Here is an 18,304-nt window from a genome sequence, read left to right as displayed (position 1 = left end):
CGGGCCTATGATCCATTCTTAGTTAAGTTTTGTACATGCTGTGAAGTATGGATCAACAAGTTTCTTTCTTTCTTTCTTTCTTTCTTCCTTCCTTCCTTCCTTCCTTCCTTCCTTCCTTCCTTCCCCCCTCCTTTCTTTTTTTTGCATATGGATAGCCAGTTGTTCCAGCATCCTTTGTTGAGAAGACTGTATTTTCTCTATTCAATTACCTTTGTACCTTTGTCAAATTTAGTTGTCCATAAATGTGTAGGTTTATTTCTGGACACTATATTCTGTTACACTGATCTATTTTTTTGTCTTTACACCAATACTAGAATGTTTGTTTACTGTTTCTTTTGTGTTTTTTTAAGACTGTTGTGGTTTACTGTTGATTGATGATAGATCTTAAAATCTGGTAGTGTTCGTTCTCCAACTTTGTTCTTTTTCAGAGTTGTTTTGGCTCTTCTGTGTTCTTTGCATTTCCCTATGAATTTTAGAATCAGGTTGCCAATTTCTACAAAAAAAAATCCACTGGAATTTTTACTGGGATTGCAACGAATCGATAGATCAGTTTGGGGAATATTGGCATCTTAACGATATTGACTATTCCAATCTGTTAACCCAGTATATCGCTCCATGAGATCTTTAATTTCTCAGCAGTGTTTTGTAGTTCTTAGACATCTTTTGCTGTGTTTATCCCTAAGTATTTCATATTTTATACTATTATCAATGGTATTTTTAAAAATACTTCTTCCTGTTGGATAGTTTTGAGCAGAAGAGTAACATGATCTGACTTCTGTTTTAACAAGGTTACTCTAGATACTGTATGGATACTGAGAGAAGGAGAAAGGTAAAAGCATGAATACGTATTAGGCTATTGAAATAATTTTAAGGCGAGTTGATATGGTGGCTGGGACCGCAGTGGTAGCAGTATGGTTGGTAAAAAGTGATGGATTCCTGAATGTATGTTGAGGTATAGCCAACACAGTGTACCGGCGTATTAGATGTGGATGTGAGAGAAAGAGAATTAAGGGTGACTTCCGCGGTTTGGGTCTGAGTATAGCCTGAAGTATGGAGTGCTATTCAACTGACCTGGGGATACTTCTGGGCAGAACGGGTTTTGGGAAGGTGATTAAGCGTTTAGGTCCACGTAAGTTTGAATGTCACCCTAGAGAGGAGGGAAAGGTCTGAGATGGAGTTACAAATGTAAGAGTTAGCCGATAGATGATAGTTACGGTGTTGAGACTAGATGAGATCATTAGAAAAGTGAGTAACAATTGAGAAAAAGAGGTTCGTGGACTGTGTCCTGTGCCGCTCCTAAGTTTTAGAGGTTGGAGATGAAAAGAAACTATATGTTATGCTATACCTCTAATCTTTTAAATTACATGATTTAAAACCATAATTAACGACCCAGAGAATTCCAATAGTGTGGACTATGGCCCATCTCCAGGACTGATTTATTTTAAACCATTATTTTTTATTATGAACATCCTTTTAAAAAGTGCATGTCTTGAAATACTTAAGACCTAAATCTATGAGGAGGGAAACATTACTAGATTTTTCACAGGAAATGATTAAATAGTCTAATAGGATGCTAGAGTGTTCACTGTGTGTTGGGCTGATGCAGGTGATAATGAAATAGCATTAGACCTTTGAGTTGCAATAGAGAAGGAATTTATGAGGATGGCTAAAATGAGTGGGAGGGCTATTCTTTTGCCAAGGAAGAAAAATATATCTATTACCATCATTCTCCTGCAGAGGAAGAAGAGGTGACATACACAGTCATCGATCAGTTCCAGCAGAAGTTTGGTGCTGCAGTAAGCATTGCCCTTGATCATTCCAAGTATTGTGTGCATATGGATATCATGTTTATATCTCATACATTTCTCTGTTCTTATAAGATCATTGATGTTTTCCCTAATAAATTCCTAATAAAATATCTGAGTGCCTGCTAAATGTCAGGCATTGTTCTGAGGTCTAGGGTAAAATAAATAATAAAGAGAAAGTTCAAACCATCAAGGAGTTTACATTTTACTTTTTTTTCAAGATTTATTTATTTAATCTCTACACCCAGTGTGGGGTATAAACTCACAATCCCAAGATCAAGAGTTGCATGCTCTTCTTACTAAGCCAGCCAGGCACCCCAAGGAGTTTACATTTTAGTGCAAGAAAATAAACAAACAATTGTCTATCAGCTGGTGATAAGTGCTATGAAGAAAAATAAAGTGTGATTTGAAGATTAGAGTAACAAGGAGTTGCTATTTTGTGTAGGGTGGACAGAGAAAACCTCTGTGAAGAGGAGATGTTGGAACAGACATCTGAAAGAAGTAAGGGAGCTAGCCAGGTAGATATTCAACTAAAGAACTTTTAAAAAGTGTGATTAGCAAGTGCAAAGGCCCTGAGGCTGAAGCACACTTAACTTGTATAAAGGAAAAGCAGGGAGGCAGGACCACAGTGAAGAAGAGTGATAGGAAATGGAAGGGATCAGAAGGCATATCAGGTAGGGTTTTTTGGACATTGTAAGGAGTTTGAGTTTGGCTTGAATAGATTGGAAAGCCATTGGCAGTTTTAGAGGAAAGTCAGGAATTTTTTTACTTTTGATTTTTTATTTATTTTTAAAGATTTTATTTATTTGACAGAGAGACAGTGAGAGAGGAAACATAAGCAGGGAGAGGAGAGGGAGAAGCAGGCTTCCCTCTGAGCAAGGAGCCCGATGTGGGACTCGATCCCAGGACCCTGGGATCATGACCTGAGCCAAAGACAGATGCTTAACGACTAAGCCACCCAGGCGCCCCTACTTAACATTTTTTAAAGTCCATTCTACATGCTCTGTTTAGGCAATTTCTGTATAATCATTTATGAGTTTCCAAACATGACAGTAACTATTCAGGCTAGCATACGTTCACAGATGGACTTCAGGGGACTCATTAAGCCTCCTGTAGACGCATGGGTGCATTTCTTTAAGGGAGAGTTAGCTTTCCACAGATTCTTTTTTCTCTAACCACTTAAGTGAGATATAGTTCACATACCATTAAATCCAGCAATTTAAAATGTATAGCTCGCTGAATTTTAGCATATTCACAGAGTTGTACATCCATCACAATGAATTTTAGAACATTTTCTTTGTTTTTTTTTAAGATTTTTTTTTTAAAGTAATCTTTACATCCAACGTGGAGCTTGAACTCAGCCCTGAGATCAAGAGTCACATGCTGTACTGACAGAGCCCACCAGTGCCCCTAGAGTATTTTTGATACCAACAAAAGAAACTCTATACTTCATAGCCGTCACCTCCATGCCTCCCCAGTCTCCCAGTCCTTGGCAACCAATAATCTATTTTTTGCCTCCTATGGTCATAAAGACAGAAATCTTTTGCTGTAGCATGAGTGGTAACACAAGGTATCTGAGTTTTCAACTCCTGTTAGCATTTATGGTGATATGAATGATTTATTTTCCAGTTGTGTTACAATTTTCCAAAAACGAAAAAGAAATTAGAAATATTCGGTGTGCCGTGTGTGTGTGTGTGTGTGTGTGTGTGTGTGTGTGTGTGTGAAAAAGAGAAGCTGACTTGTGTTTTGGATTAGTCAAATTGTGTAAGTTTAAAACATCCACTTTTAATTGCTAGCCATTTGACCTGTGCCTTTCGCGATGTCGTAATCACAGCATTTATTATCTGGACATTTTCCCCTGTTTCTCCCTAGATGCTTCACATCAAGAAGCAGACGGTGCTGAGTGTGGCAGCAGAAGGTGCTAATGTGTGTCGTCATGGCAAACTATGTTGGCTTCAGGTAAAAGATATTTGCAACTCTTTATCTTGAAATAATTGCAGGGGCGCCTGGGTGGCACTGTGGTTAAGCGTCTGCCTTCGGCTCAGGGCGTGATCCTGGCGTTTCGGGATCGAGTCCCACATCGGGCTCCTCGGCTGGGAGCCTGCTTCTTCCTCTCCCACTCCCCCTGCTTGTGTTCCCTCTCTCGCTGGCTGTCTCTATCTCTGTCGAATAAATAAATAAAATCTTCAAAAAAAAAAAAAAAGAAATAATTGTGGATTCCCTGGCAAATTGTTTTTTGTCCTCTTTATGTCACCTCAGTGTCACTATCCTCTAATTTGTTTAGAATGTCCTTTACTCCTCTAGTACTTAGTTTATTCTTTTCAAAAGGAAAGAGCTTCTGTCTCTTTGTAGGTTCACTTTTATAATCAGCATTGCTGTCTCACAGGCTCTGCTTGACGTCTTCTTTCCCAGCTCTTTTCTCTCATCTTAGATACATGAGGAATTTCAAGGGCCGCTAGCTCAGTCAGTGGAGTGTGCAGCTCTTGATCTTGGGGTTATATAGAGATCACTTAAAAATAAAGTCTTTAATTTTTTCAAGTGAACTCTACACCCAACGTGGGGCTTGAACTCACAGCCCCGAGATCAAGAGTTGAACACTCTACAGACTACCAGGTGCCCCCAAAATAAAATCTTAAAAAATATATATGAAGATTTTTTTTTTTACATGAAGAATTTTTATCTTTCCTTCTGGTTGGTAGCACTCCACAGCAGGATTCTGCCACATCATTTTCATTTTCCTGGGCGTGGGAGATGTCAGGTGAGGATCTCCATTGTGTCAAAAGCTTGTAGTGAGCCTCGAATAGCTATAGGTTGGGCAGCTGCTTTTGGATCAAACTCGGCAGCATCAGTTTCTAAGGAGGGCCGAGAAAGCAGGCTGAATCCCCAACCCATGTCTTCTATTCTTTGAGTCAGGACCTACCGCCACCTACTGAGAGAATAAATGTTATTAGGATTGGCAGAGTGCCCACTTCTCAGGGCCTCATCAAGGTATCTACCCTAAATAATTCAAAATATGAAAAAAATCATGTGAGAACCTAGTGATCTTGGCATCATTTTATGGTGAAAAATCAGAAACCATGTAAGTAGTGAACAATAAGAGACATTACTGTAGTTTCGATAGATCTTATGCAGCTGCCAAAACTTGATGACGAGTGCAATGCAGGAAAATGTTTGCGAAGTTACGAGTGGAAAAAAGCAGGATATAGATTGGAATGCATATTATCAGAGCCATCTGCATTGTTTGCTTATGAAAAAGGAAGGGAGAGTCGTATGGCATGCATTGGCTCGCTGAAGAAATGTCTAAGCCATCCATGGGCTTGGTTCTGTTCTAGTCGATGCATGTACAGTGGTGAATCCAGCATAATCTCCCCTCTCGCGGAGTTTGCAGTCTAGCAGAGAATTATTTTTCAAACTTTTATAATGTGTCTATTCAGTTTTTATAATTAAAGAGGTAGAGAAAAAGAGCAAGGAGTGACTATATTAGGGGTCCGGTTCTCACAAACAACATGAAAGTTCTGAGAATGGGTGTCAGGTAGGCTTGGCAATTGCAGCAGTATCAACGCTTAGCTCCTGAAATGACAAAGATGACATCAGACTGCCCTGTCGCTGGCTCTCTAGACCTATTAGGATCTCTTTTTGCCTCATTCCCTGACTCCAGCCATAGTACTGCCTTTGTGAACTTTATGATCAGAAACAATCTAAGATTCTTATGATTATATAAAATTGATCTAAAAAGTAGTGTCTCACATCCTACCATTTGTGCCAGTTTATTTGTTGCCTATTTAAAACTGCTAGAGAGGGGCACCTGGGTGACTCAGTTGGTTAGCAACTGCCTTCGCCTTGCGTCATGATACCGGCGTCCTAGGATCAAGCCCTGTACTGGGTTCCCTCTCAGCAGGGGAGTCTGCTTCTCTCTCTCCACCCGCTCATGCTCTCTTTCTCCTTTTCAAATAAATAAATAAAATCTTAAAAAAAAAAAACTGCTAGAAAGCAAGGATCTTCTCTTATGAGTAATTTTATGTAACACCTAACACAACCATGCATATTATGAGACTCAGAAATAGCATGTTGTGTTACTAACAATGAAATGCTGTTCATTCCTCTTAAATCTGTAATCCTTGGAGTATTAAAATGCCATGGGTGAGATGTAAAACATTATATTTGGGACTGTAAAAAGCAAAAGGCTAAATCCACCAGCTTGTCTCTTTCTGCCCTTTTGAAAAATCACAATGAGGGGCACCTGGGTGGCTCAGTTGATTAAGCATTTGACTCTTGATTTCAGCTCAGGTCATGATCTTGGGGTTGTGGGATTGAGCCCAGCGTCAGGCTCTGCACCTGGCATGGAGTCGGCTTGAGATTCTGTCTCTCCTCTCCCCCTCCCCCTGCTCATGCTTCCTCTCTCTCTCTTTCTCTCTCTCTCAAGATCACAAACGATAGTTTCTTTTCTTTATTTAAGGTCAACTTAAATTTGTTTTCCCTAAGAATCACTGAATGCCTATTGTTTTCTTTAAAATGAGGATGTGAAATGTGTTGTCATATACCTTCCTTGATCTCAGATCCCTTCCTTAGTTCCTTTTTACCCTATAATATGTATGTCTGGATGGTCTATTGTAGGTGGCCACAAATAGCCGAGTTTACTTATTTGACATTTTCCTTCTGGGAAGTCGTGCTTTCAACAATGGACTTCAGATGGTATTAGAAGACAAGAGAATTTTGAAGGTGAGTGTGTAAGCTGATTCCCCTGCTAGTGAGATTAGCAACCAGGTTCTAATTACTCCGTCTTTCTTCTGATTCCTTAGGTTATCCACGACTGTCGTTGGCTTTCTGATTGCCTCTCTCATCAGTATGGAATTTTGCTGAATAATGTCTTCGACACACAGGTACAGGAAACCATGATTCAGTCCAGCATATATAGCTCTTTTAGAAGACAGGCCTCTTCTGGTGAGTGATTGAGTCTTTTTGTGTGTGTGTGCCTCATTTCTGCCTTCTTCTTCATGTAAGATGTCTATACGAGAGGTGAGACCATTTGGTGAACTATAAAAGCACTACAGAAAAGTTACATAAAAATATTTAAAGGGTGCCTGGATGGCTCGGTTGGTTGAGCATCTGAGTCTTGATTTCGCCTCTGGTCATGATCTTGGGGTCCTAGGATGGAGCCCTGTGTCACCGGGGAGTCTGCTTACCTCTCTCCCTCTGCCCCTCCCCCTGCTTATATGCTCTCTCTCTGTCTCAAATAAATAAATAAATAAATAAATAAATAAATAAATATTTTAAAAAAATATTGAGGATTTTTTCCCCCCTCATTTTGCTCCAGAATTTGTCAAATATAGAAGCAAGCTCTGGGGCACCTGACTGGCTTAGTCAGTAGAGCACGCAACTCTTGATCTTGGGGTCGTGAGTTCGAGGCCCATGTTGGATGTAGAGTTTACTTAAAAAATAAATAAATAAAATCTCAAAATTAAAAAAAGAAGAAGAATAAGAAGAAGCAAGCTACATACTCTATAGCATTCAGGAACTCGAAGAGTTTGGGGGTCTTTCAGAAGTTCAACATGAGACACTTAGGGTGAGGTGAATAGTCACATCTGTGCCTTAAGGTCATGTGTATCAGTTAAGACTAATACCTAGTTACTATCTACCTCAGAGGTGCAGGTTATCTTAAACATACCCCAAAAGCCTATTCTGGGCCAAAATAGTCTGATTATGTGTGATTTTTCTCTGCCCTAAAGAATCCTAGAGAAACGAGAAGTCCTTAGTCTATACTAACTAGCTCTTAGAGCTGATGTGAGTTTCTGGTTTGGCTGTGAGAATAGTAAAACCACTAGCTTTCATTATGTTTTCTTTATGTTCTTCTAGTCTTCTAGGTTTATGCCAGTCAGAGGGGACATGTTGAATACATAAGTCTAGAGCCTTTGGAGAGGGGTTAAAATAATGAGTTAGCTGGTTATTTATTATTATTATTATTTTAAGTAATCTCTATACCTCTAGCCAATACTTTTGAGCAAAAATTCCTAAATGCTCAACTTTATGTTATTAAATATGGTTCAAGTTTGCTCTTTATGTATCTTCCCATAATGAACTTTATGCCACTTCTCTTGTTGACATGTTCCTTGGGCCTTTCAAGATCTTTCACTATATAGAGATAATTTCTAGCTTACTCCCAAATGTAAGAGAATTGCTCACTGTTCCCCTGAGGCCATTAGGCTTCTTCATTAGACCCCATATGAACACATTGGCACATCTTTCCATATTTACTTTTCAGATTTCCATAGTACAAGAAGAAAGAATTCAGAATTTTTCTAATTTTTCCCCCTTTAACACAGTGTATTCGCTTTCCTATTGCTGTTGTAACAAGTCACCACAAATTTAGTAGCTTAAATCGACATAAATTTATTCTCTTAGTTCTGGAGGTCAGCACTCTGAAATCATTTTCACTGAACTAACATCAAAGTGTCAACAGGGCTGGTTTCTTTTGGAGGCTCTAAGAGAAGTCTGTTTTTCTGCCTTTTCAGCTGTCACCTGTATTCTTTGGCTGTGACTCCTGCCATCTTCAAAATGCACCACTGCTTGCAGTCACAAATCGGTAGTCACTCGGTGGGCTGGACCGAGAAAACATAAACCCAGTGACATTTGGCTCTGGCCAGCAACTAGAGGGAGATATATAGCTATATAAGTATATAGAACTCTATTTTATTTTAGTTTTGTTTTGGCAAAACAGAGAAATGAGAAAAGCATTTTAAATTTCTCCTGAGTGCTTACGAGCTTGTTGGCGTTTGCTCCGTGGCAGTGGGGTGGGGGTAGAAGGTTAGGAAGGAGCGGTTATTGAGAGCTAAAGGAATCAAGAAGTCTGGAGAACTTCGAGTTTTGCGTGGAAGTGAGCAGTGTTGTTGGCATGAACGTTTTCTAGAGTACCAGCTTTTTTATTGAAACCTTTTTATTGGTCCCAGTAAGGGAGGACTGCCCACCGATTGCCCTGAAGCTGAAGTGTTGTGACAGCACATTTGTCTTTTAATAGTACTATGATATTGGCATAAAGAAGTGTGAGTGTGTATGCAAGAAAGAAAGAAAGAAAAAAATTGTATTCGTATTTGGGGAATGACATAATTTTTTTTCTGGGAAAGAATCCCTTTAAAAAAAACCTCTCTAAGTTTTAGAAAAGATGATCAGTTGATTCTGATTGTTTTCAAATAAACAGTTCGTTCCTTTGTTTGTTAAAATACAAAAACAAAAACGTACGCTGCAGTCTCTGCTTCCATCACCCCATCGCTTCCAGTGACTGTAGCCAAATCTCCCTTCGCCTCCCTCTTATTACATTTAGGACCTACCCAGATAATTCAAGAAAATCTTCCTATCTCAAGAGCCTTAACTTAATCACTCCTGCAAAGTCCGTTTTGCCGTATAAAATAACACTTACGGGTTCCAGGGATTAGGATGTGGACATCTCTGGGGGCCATTATTTAGCCTACCACACACAGATAAAGAATTAGTCCAATTCTTAATTTTTTCAAAGATTTTTAAAAAATATTGATTTGAGAGAGAGAGACAGCATGTACACAAGCAAGGGCGAGGGACAGAGGGAGATGGAGAAGCAGACTCCCCACTGATCAGGGAGCCTGACACAGGGCTCAATCCCAGGACCCTGAGATCATGACCTGAGCCAAAGGCAGACACTTAACCAACTGAGCCACCCAGGCATCCCAAGATTTTACTATTTTTAAGTCATCTCTTCACCCAATGGACTCAAACTCACAACCCTGAGATCGAGTTGCATGTTGTACCAACTCGGCCAGCCTGGTGCGCCTCCAATTCTTAATTGTATTAGCTCTCCTTACCTAAACTTTGCCAGAGTTTCTGATAAGTAATACAAATAATTCTTGAAATTTATCTTCCTTTCCCCATTGCCTAAGGCACCAAGGAGTAATAGATAACCATAAGGCAGGCAAACAAAAGGGATGGAAAAGAAAGTAGCCAAGGATACATTAGAGTTGGGTGATCCTTTTTTTTTTCTTTCCTAATTTTTCAGAATTAGTTGACTGAACAATTTTTCTGAATGGCATTTTCTATCATGTGGGTCCTTGGGGAAAATGGTATTTAAATACATTTTTCTAAATATATTTCTGCTATTTCTGCCATGAGATACCTTTGTGTATATTCTATAGACAGGCTTCTGTTTTGTTTTGTTTTGTATGCCACAGGTAGCAGATGTCCTTCAATTTTCCATGGAAACAGGTGGCTTTCTTCCAAACTGCATCAGTTCTTTACAGGAGAGTTTAATCAGACATCTTAAGGTAGCCCCTAAATATCTCTCCTTTCTGGAAGAAAGACAAAAATTAATTCAGGTGAGTATTAAAGCATGTCCCATATGACATTAATTTTTCCCAGGGTTTTGAGAGCGGGATCATAAGCATATTATATAGACAAATGACAGCTGCTTCGTAAGCATATGAGCATTGCCAAAATTTTAGCTGTTTCAAGTGGGAAGTTTGTGATTTCAAGTGGATAAAAGCCAGGATTTAGATTTGTTGGTTATCAGAAAGTACTCTGAAATAAAGTTACAGTCCTCCAGGGGAGGTTTTTGTTGGGAATGTTGATTAAGGTGGTAGAACAAAAACCATCCCAATTATTTCTCCCAAAGTAAGATAAATTTTCCTTAGCTCCTAATAGCCTCACCTGCACACTTAGGTCATGACCATATTGGTTACAGTTTTGGTCCTATAATCAAGTCTACTGTCTTCAGTTTTGAATGAGAAGCCCTGATCGATTGATCAATGGATTGATCTTTCTCTCTCCCTTTCCCTCCCTTCCTCCCTGTCACCCCATCTTTTCCCTCTCACATAGACACATTTACTGTATACATACATAAGGGGTGTGTGTGTGTATTTTCAGAAATATACTATCGTTGGAGAAAATGACGGCAATAGTGTTTCAAGTTAAGCAATCCTTAGATAAACAGTTACCTTTAAAGTTTTCCTTATTATTCAGAGAAAATTGTTTTGGTATTTCTAGGAAAATCCAGAAGTGTGGTTCACACGACCTCTTTCACCCTCCTTACTGAAAATTTTGGCCCTGGAAGCTACCTACCTACTACCCCTTCGTTTGGTGCTCCTGGATGAGATGATGTCTGATCTAACCACCCTTGTGGACGGGTACCTAAACACCTACCGAGAAGGGTCTGCAGATCGCCTGGGAGGCATAGAGGTAGGTGCGGCTGTCTGTGACTGTGTGTTTAGGACTTCCATTCCTGCGCCATTCCTCATGGAGGGCACAGTGATGCCCCTTCTTCACAGCTACAGCAAATCACAAGGCTGACTTGGTAATAAATATTTGAAGGGGCTATAGCTTGAGTTTCATTCGTCTTCTTGAGTACTTTTGCGCAGTATAAAGTTATATTCTGTCAAAGAATGGATAAATTTAAGATTTCATTACTAATTTGTAAGAAGCCAGCACAACATAACAGAACTATAGACCCGGAGCTGGCAAACTATTGCCCGAAGGCCACATCTGGCCCACAGCCTGCTTTTGTACAGCTCACAAGGTAAGAATGCTTTTTATGGTTTTAAAGGATTGTTTAAAAAAAAAATAAATGCAACAGAGACCATTTGTGGCTAAAATAGTTACTGTTTGGCCCTTTACATAAAAAGGTTGCCGTCTGGGGGCACCTGGCTGACTCAGTCAGTGGAGCGTGTGACTCTTGATCTTAGGGTCATGAGTTTGAGCCCCATGTTGGGTGTAGAGATTGCTTAAAGGTAAAATCACTTGAAAAAAACAAACAAGGTTGCAGTCTGCTGCTATTGCCGCTGTTAGCCGTTCGTTCTTACTTAGGAATACTAAAACAAAATCCTAAATTAAAAAAATAGCATTTTTTATGTGATTCCTACTTAGATATATTGTACTTCTCTTTTTATGTGTTGCTGATTTCTACTTGCAAGCCTGGTACAGTTAGGAAATTCTCCATTTTCCTAGAACAAAGAAAGTCTTATGATTATCTCATATATGCTGAAAAAAAATGTAACCTTTCTGTATTTTGCTCTGTTAAAAAAAAATAGCAACATAAAAATCCTTGCATACTTTGTTCAATCGGAGAATTTAAATGTCTTTATCATTGTGAAACCAAGGAGTTTTATAGCTTTTTGTATTTTGCTCTCACTGTTTAATGCTGAGAAAATGTGATAATATCCTATATACATTACTGATTAAAGTTGGAATAATGATAAAACGTATATCAAGTGAAGCAGTTTGGATTCTCTAGAAGCAGTGTGGAGATGGAGTTTGGGAGCAAGATGTTTGCATGTATGTATATCCTATATACATTTACTGATTAAGGTTGGAGTAATGATAGAACATACATCAAGCAAGAAGTCTACCTAATGTTTGGGAACACTAAAAGCATTCCCATTAGTATTAAGAAAATACAAAAATTGTGACTACCACCACCACTTTAACATTTTTTGAAGCTATTAGCCCATGAAATTTGAAGGAAAAAAAAGACAAACTATAAAAAATGAATAGGAGGAATCAGAATTCTGACTTGCCTATGATACAACTGAAAACTGTAGAAAATCAATGGAAGAAGATTACTACAAACAAAAGAACAATTTGGTAAAATGTGTACAAATATAACATGAAAATTGATAGTTTTCTTGCATCCATATACACAGCAAGAAAATACAATGGGAGACAACATCCATTTTTAATTGTAACAAAATGATAGATTTCCTAGAAATAAATCTTACAAGAAACGTGAAATATAAAGAAAACATTAAAATATTACTGAATGGCATAAAAGCAGACTTAAGTGAATGGGAACACTAAGCATTTTTAGCTATCCATTACTCCTAAATTAACTTTTGAATTCACCTCTATTCCAAGAAAAATACTAACACCAGCATTATTTTGGCAAACTGTGATTATAGTGTTTATAAAGATAAATACATATAAAGAGGAATAGTCCTGTCAGATATTAAGTCATATAAGTCTACATCAAATAAAAATCATTTGTGGGGCACCTGGATGGCTCAGTTGATAGAGCATGAATCTCTTGATCTTGGGGTTGTAAGTTTGAGGCCCATGTTGGATGCAGAGATTAGTTAAAAAAAAACCAACAGTTTGTGACTGGTACATGTGTAGGCGGTTCAGTGGAACATAGTAGAGAACCCAGCAATAGATCCAATATATATCTGCCAGTATGGGGGCGCCTGAGTGCCTCAATCAGTTAAGCATCTGCCTTCAGCTCAGGTCATGATCCCAGGGTCCTGGGATGGAGCATTGGGTTTCCTGCTCACCAGGGAGTCTGCTTCTTCCTCTCCCTCTGCCTGCCGTACCCCCCCACCCCGCTGTGCTCTCACCTGCTCTCTCTCTCTGAAATAAATAAATAAAATCTTTAAAAGAAAATATTTCCCAGTATCGTTGGGATAAAGGTAGAATTTCCAGTTAATGAGAAAAAAATAATCAATAAATGGCTTTAGGTAATTGACTAACCATTGGATGGGAGGAGAGTCAGAGCGAGATTACCAAAATAAATTCCTCAGATCAAGTATTTATGTAAACAATGGGATTATAAAATTATTAGTAAAAACAAAATTGTTTCACAGTAAGGAATGCTTTTCTCCCCCCCCAAATTCATTGAAGAATAATTGACAAAAATAATTGTATATAGTTAGTGTACGTTGTGATGATTTGATAGACATATACATCGTGGAATGATTATCAAGACTAAGATAATTAATGTGTCCATCATCTCACATAATTAACTCTGTGGTGAAAATGCTAAAGATCTGCTCTTAGCAACTTTCAAGTATACAATACCAAATTATTATAGTAAACATGCAATACATTAGATCCTCAGAATTTATTTTTTTACAGTTTATTTTTCTTGTAATTGAAAGTTTGTACCCTTTGACCTACATCTCCCTCTTTTCCCTTCCCCCCAGCTGCTGGCAACCTCCCTTCTGTACTGTTCCTATGAAATCAGCTTTTTTTTTTTTTTTTTTTAAAGATTCCACATATAAGTGATACCATACAGTATTTGTCTTTCTCTGTCTGGTTTATTTCACTTAGCATAATGCCCTTTTAGTACATCCATGTCACAAATGGCAGGATTTTCTTTTTTTAAGGCTAAATAATAGTCCAGTGTGTGTGTGTGTGTGTGTGTGTGTGTGTGTGTGTGTGTATCTTACATCTTTTTTTAATCCATTCATCCATTGATGTAAACAGGTTGTTTCTATATGTTGGCTATTGTGAGTAATGCTACAGTGTAAAGGGAATGCAGATATTTCTTAAAGATAGTGATTTTATTTCCTTTGTATATATACCTAGATGTGGAATTGCTGGACTGCATAGTAGTTCTATTTCTAATTTTCTTAGGAACTTCCATACTATTTTTCATAGTAACTGTACCAGTTTCTATTCCCACCGACCATGAATAAGGGTTTCCTTTTCTCCACATTTTTGCCATCTTTTTGACAATAGCCATCCTAACAGGTGTGAAGGGATAACTCCTGTGTTTGGGGTTTGCATTCCCTGATGATTAGTGATGTCAAATACCTCTTCATATACCTATTGGCCATTTTAATGTCTTCTTTGGAAAAATGTCTATTCAGGTCCTTTGCTCATTTTTAAATTGGATTATCATTTGCTTTTTTGCTATTCAGGTGTGTGAGGGAATGCCTTTCTATGCAATGCAAAAATACTCTGAACTCATAGGAGATTAATATATTTGACTTTATTTTTTTTTATTTTAATAATGATTTTTTATTATATTATGTTAGTCACCATACAGTACATCCCCGGTTTTCGATGTAAGGCTCGATGATTCATTAGTTGTGTATAACACCCAGTGCACCATGCAATACGTGCCCTCCTTACTACCCATCACCGGTCTATCCCATTCCCCCACCCCCCTCCCCTCTGTAGCCCTCAGTTTGTTTCTCATAGTCCATAGTCTCTCATGTTTCATTCCCCCTTCTGATTACCCCCCCTTAATATATTTGACTTTAAAGTTTTTCTGTGGTGAAAATACTGTGATGAGGGGCGCCTGGGTGGCTCAGTCGTTAAGCGTCTACCTTTGGCTCAGGTCATGATCCCAGGGTCCTGAAATTGAGCCCCACATCAGGCTCCCTGCTCAGCGGGGAGCCTGCTTCCCCCTCTCCCACTCCACGTGCTGGTGTTCCCTCTCTCACTGTGTCTCTCTCTGTCCAATAAATAAATAAAATCTTTAAAAAAAAAAAAGAAAATACTGCGATGAAAGTCAAAAGGCAAGCAACCTGGGAAAAATTATTTGCCTTATATAACAAAGAGGACATTTTCTTAATATAAACTTTACTGTAGCATTTATGTAATGACAGAATACTGGAAACAACCAAATATCCATCCATATGGGTTTAGTTAAATAAATTATGGCATATCCATACAGCCCTTAAAAATGCTAATAGGGAAAAATCTCCAAGACAAATTTTTTAGCTTAAAAAATCAAGATGCAGAAAAATATATAATACTATGATACCATTTGCATAAAATAAATTTTAGAAAGAGTTTTCAAAACAAAAGGTTGGGGGAAAACTAAAATTGAAAAACGCAAAGCAACGAAAAGATAAACTCTTAGTAACGGATCTATATACACAAACATGGGAGGCTATGCAAGAAACTGCTTTCTAGGGGCGCCTGGGTGGCACAGCGGTTAGGCGTCTGCCTTCGGCTCAGGGCGTGATCCCGGCATTATGGGATCAAGCCCCACATCAGGCTCCTCCGCTATGAGCCTGCTTCTTCCTCTCCCACTCCCCCTGCTTGTGATCCCTCTCTCACTGGCTGTCTCTATCTCTGTCGAATAAATACATAAAATCTTTAAAAAAAAAAAAACTGCTTTCTAGAAGATGCACTCGCTAAGGCAACTGGGAACAGGTTGGAAGGGACACTTACTTTTCATTGTTAATCTTTACACATGCACACACACATGCATAACACACAGTGCACAACACACACACATAAACTGCGGATTCAAAATATTTAACTTAATCAAAAATAGTACTACTGTAGTTGAATACGCTAGAGGGAGCCGTAAGAACACGTTTGAAGTGATCCTCACTTGCCAGATACTGGGAAGTGTAGAAGCGGTCTTAAGGACCATATTCAGAAGTTTAGTTACAGCAGACTTATTTTCCTGTTCTTTTCTTAGCCTACATGTATGGAGCTTCCAGAAGAACTGCTTCAACTCAAGGACTTCCAGAAGCAGCGCAGAGAGAGAGCTGCAAAAGAATATAGGGTGAATGCACGGGGACTCCTAATAAGGACAGTGGTCCATCCAAAGAAATCAGTGACAGAGACAGCAGGGAAAGAGGGGCAAGTAGGGGTTTCCTTACTTTGTAAAAACTCTATGCTAGATGAAACTGCAAGTTTCACATCTCATCAGGACGTAAATTTGCTGAAGGAGGAATCTAAAATTGAACAGACTCCCGCAGAACCTCAACGTCTACCTCCCGTGAAGGAAGAAACCAGTGAGGGTTGTATCAACAAGCTCATTTGCCCTGAGTCACAGAGGCTAGAGGACCAGAGGATAATAATTCAAGAAGAACATGGTAAGATACCCAAACAGGAGTTTCAGACAAGTTTATCTTTGAAAGAGGAGATAGAACAATTACTGACGGTGGAAAACAAGGAAAATCTAAAATGCACAAAACGAGATGTTTCAGTGTCTCCTTCCCTTCCTCCGGAAACCGGAGTGTCTCCAAGTGACACCTTTCATCCTTTTAGAAAAGCTGTGCTTCCCACACTTCCTCCTTGTCCAGCCTTGGAGAAAACTGATTCTTGGATAAATACTTCTCCAAATTTATCTTAGAAATGTGCAGTTTATTCTTGAGATGGTGAAGGTGGCTCATTTCCTCTACCAATAGGGCCTTCGTCAGTGCTTAAGTTTGTCATGTTGTAAATTTAGTTTTGCCTCAATCACAAAGGAAGGAAGGCTTCAGCGAAAAATTATAGGCTCTTGCTTACTCCTACATGCCTAGAATTTGATTAGGAGGGAAGGAATACGTTAAATAATGGAAGAAGTAAATGTTTTGATTATGTCACTGTGCAGAAATGTTCCCAGTGGTCAGAGTGAATGATTTCTCATAATTTGGGTTTAGAGGATTTGAGGAAGGAAAAAATCTTGGGCTTAGTATCTGGAAGAATCTATACTTTTGAACTTTTTTTTTTTTTTTTTTTTTGGTTAATGTAAGCTCTATGCCCAAAGTGGGCTCAAACTCACAATACCAAGTTCAAGAGTTGCATGCTCTACCAACTGAGCCAGCCAGGCACCCCTACTTTTAAACTTTTGTTGTGTTTTTTGGTTTGAAGGGGGTTGGTAAAAGTTGTATCAATAAGTTAAAAAAATTGGTGCCTGATAACTTTACCGGTACTTTTTTCTTTTTAAAAATACTCTAATTTTCAATTATACCTCAAAAAAGCTGAAAAAAAATACTGACTTTAGTTCTGAATTTTTATGTTTTGTCTGTCTTATGTCATAGACAAACAACTAGTTAATGTTATTACAGGAATCAGTATCCCAGTTTTCATTTCTTTTAATTCCATTTACTTTTAGGAGGTTTTGTCCATTTTTGTAACAAAGAAAAGACTTCTTTTGAGTACGTCTGTTATGTAAATTAAAGTTTGATTCCACTCTATTTTCCTGGAGTTGGTATACTTTCCTTTTTTGTTTAAAATTTAAAAAAATAAATAAAAAATAAAATTAAAAAAAAATTTTTATGTAGGCTCCACTCCCAGTGTGGGGCTTGAAGTTACGACCCTGAGATCAAGAGTCGCATTCTCTACTGACTGAGCCAGCCAGGTGACCCAGTTTGATATACTTTCTTAGGGTGAAAGGAAGTCAGCTTGTACTGAGCCCTTTTTATATTGAATACTTGCAAGTTGCTCGCATTCTTTTGTGTATAATGACCAATAAACCTGTTGTGCCATTGGATTATCTCTTCTCTTCATTGGGTCACAGTAGGAATAAGTTGGAATATGTCTGGATTTCTGGGTCTAGAGTCCAGTCTAAAAATCTGTAAGTTGACTCTCATACAGGACTGTATTATTTATTGTGCTTATGGGAAATTTTGGGACAACCTACAATTAGGAACAACCTTGTCTGCACTCGCCAATTCTGAGTGCCACTGAAAAAATAGCCGTGCCCTTCCAAACTTCAGAATGCAGATCTAGTCTAAACTAAAGATGAAGGCAGGTCCAAGAACAGTCAGCTCATCCCTGCAGTTGTGGTTGTCTCACTTTGTCCTTAATTTAAAAGGTCACTTGGGGGGCACCTGGGTGGCGCAGTCATTAAGCGTCTGCCTTCGGCTCAGGGCGTGATCCCAGCGTTCTGGGATCAAGCCCCACATTAGGCTCCTCCCCTAGGAGCCTGCTTCTTCCTCTCCCACTCCCCCGCTTGTGTTCACTCTCTCGCTGCCTGTCTCTGTCAAATAAATAAATAAAAATCTAAAAAAAAAAAAAAAACAACTTGTTTTAAAAATAAA

General features: G+C 38.7%; 1 protein-coding gene across 3 annotated transcripts in view; it reads left to right on the top strand.

Moving 5' to 3' along the window:
• Nucleotides 1–17,754, top strand: part of EXD1 (exonuclease 3'-5' domain containing 1) — a 29,824-nt gene extending 12,070 nt beyond the window's left edge. For all 3 annotated transcript variants that reach the window (XM_008702232.2, XM_008702231.2, XM_008702233.2), the window contains 7 exons: nt 1,738–1,796; nt 3,678–3,764; nt 6,420–6,524; nt 6,605–6,685; nt 9,998–10,141; nt 10,809–11,000; nt 15,973–17,754. In XM_008702232.2, the coding sequence (XP_008700454.2) occupies nt 1,738–1,796; nt 3,678–3,764; nt 6,420–6,524; nt 6,605–6,685; nt 9,998–10,141; nt 10,809–11,000; nt 15,973–16,632 (1,328 nt within the window). In that variant the 3' untranslated portion in view covers nt 16,633–17,754. The remainder of the gene's footprint in view (nt 1–1,737; nt 1,797–3,677; nt 3,765–6,419; nt 6,525–6,604; nt 6,686–9,997; nt 10,142–10,808; nt 11,001–15,972) is intronic.
• Nucleotides 17,755–18,304: the final 550 nt, after the last annotated feature.

The sequence above is a fragment of the Ursus maritimus genome, unplaced genomic scaffold (genome assembly GCF_017311325.1).
Source record: "Ursus maritimus isolate PB19 unplaced genomic scaffold, ASM1731132v1 scaffold_35, whole genome shotgun sequence".
Lineage (NCBI taxonomy): Eukaryota > Metazoa > Chordata > Mammalia > Carnivora > Ursidae > Ursus > Ursus maritimus.
This window is presented reverse-complemented; position numbering and strand designations above follow the sequence as displayed.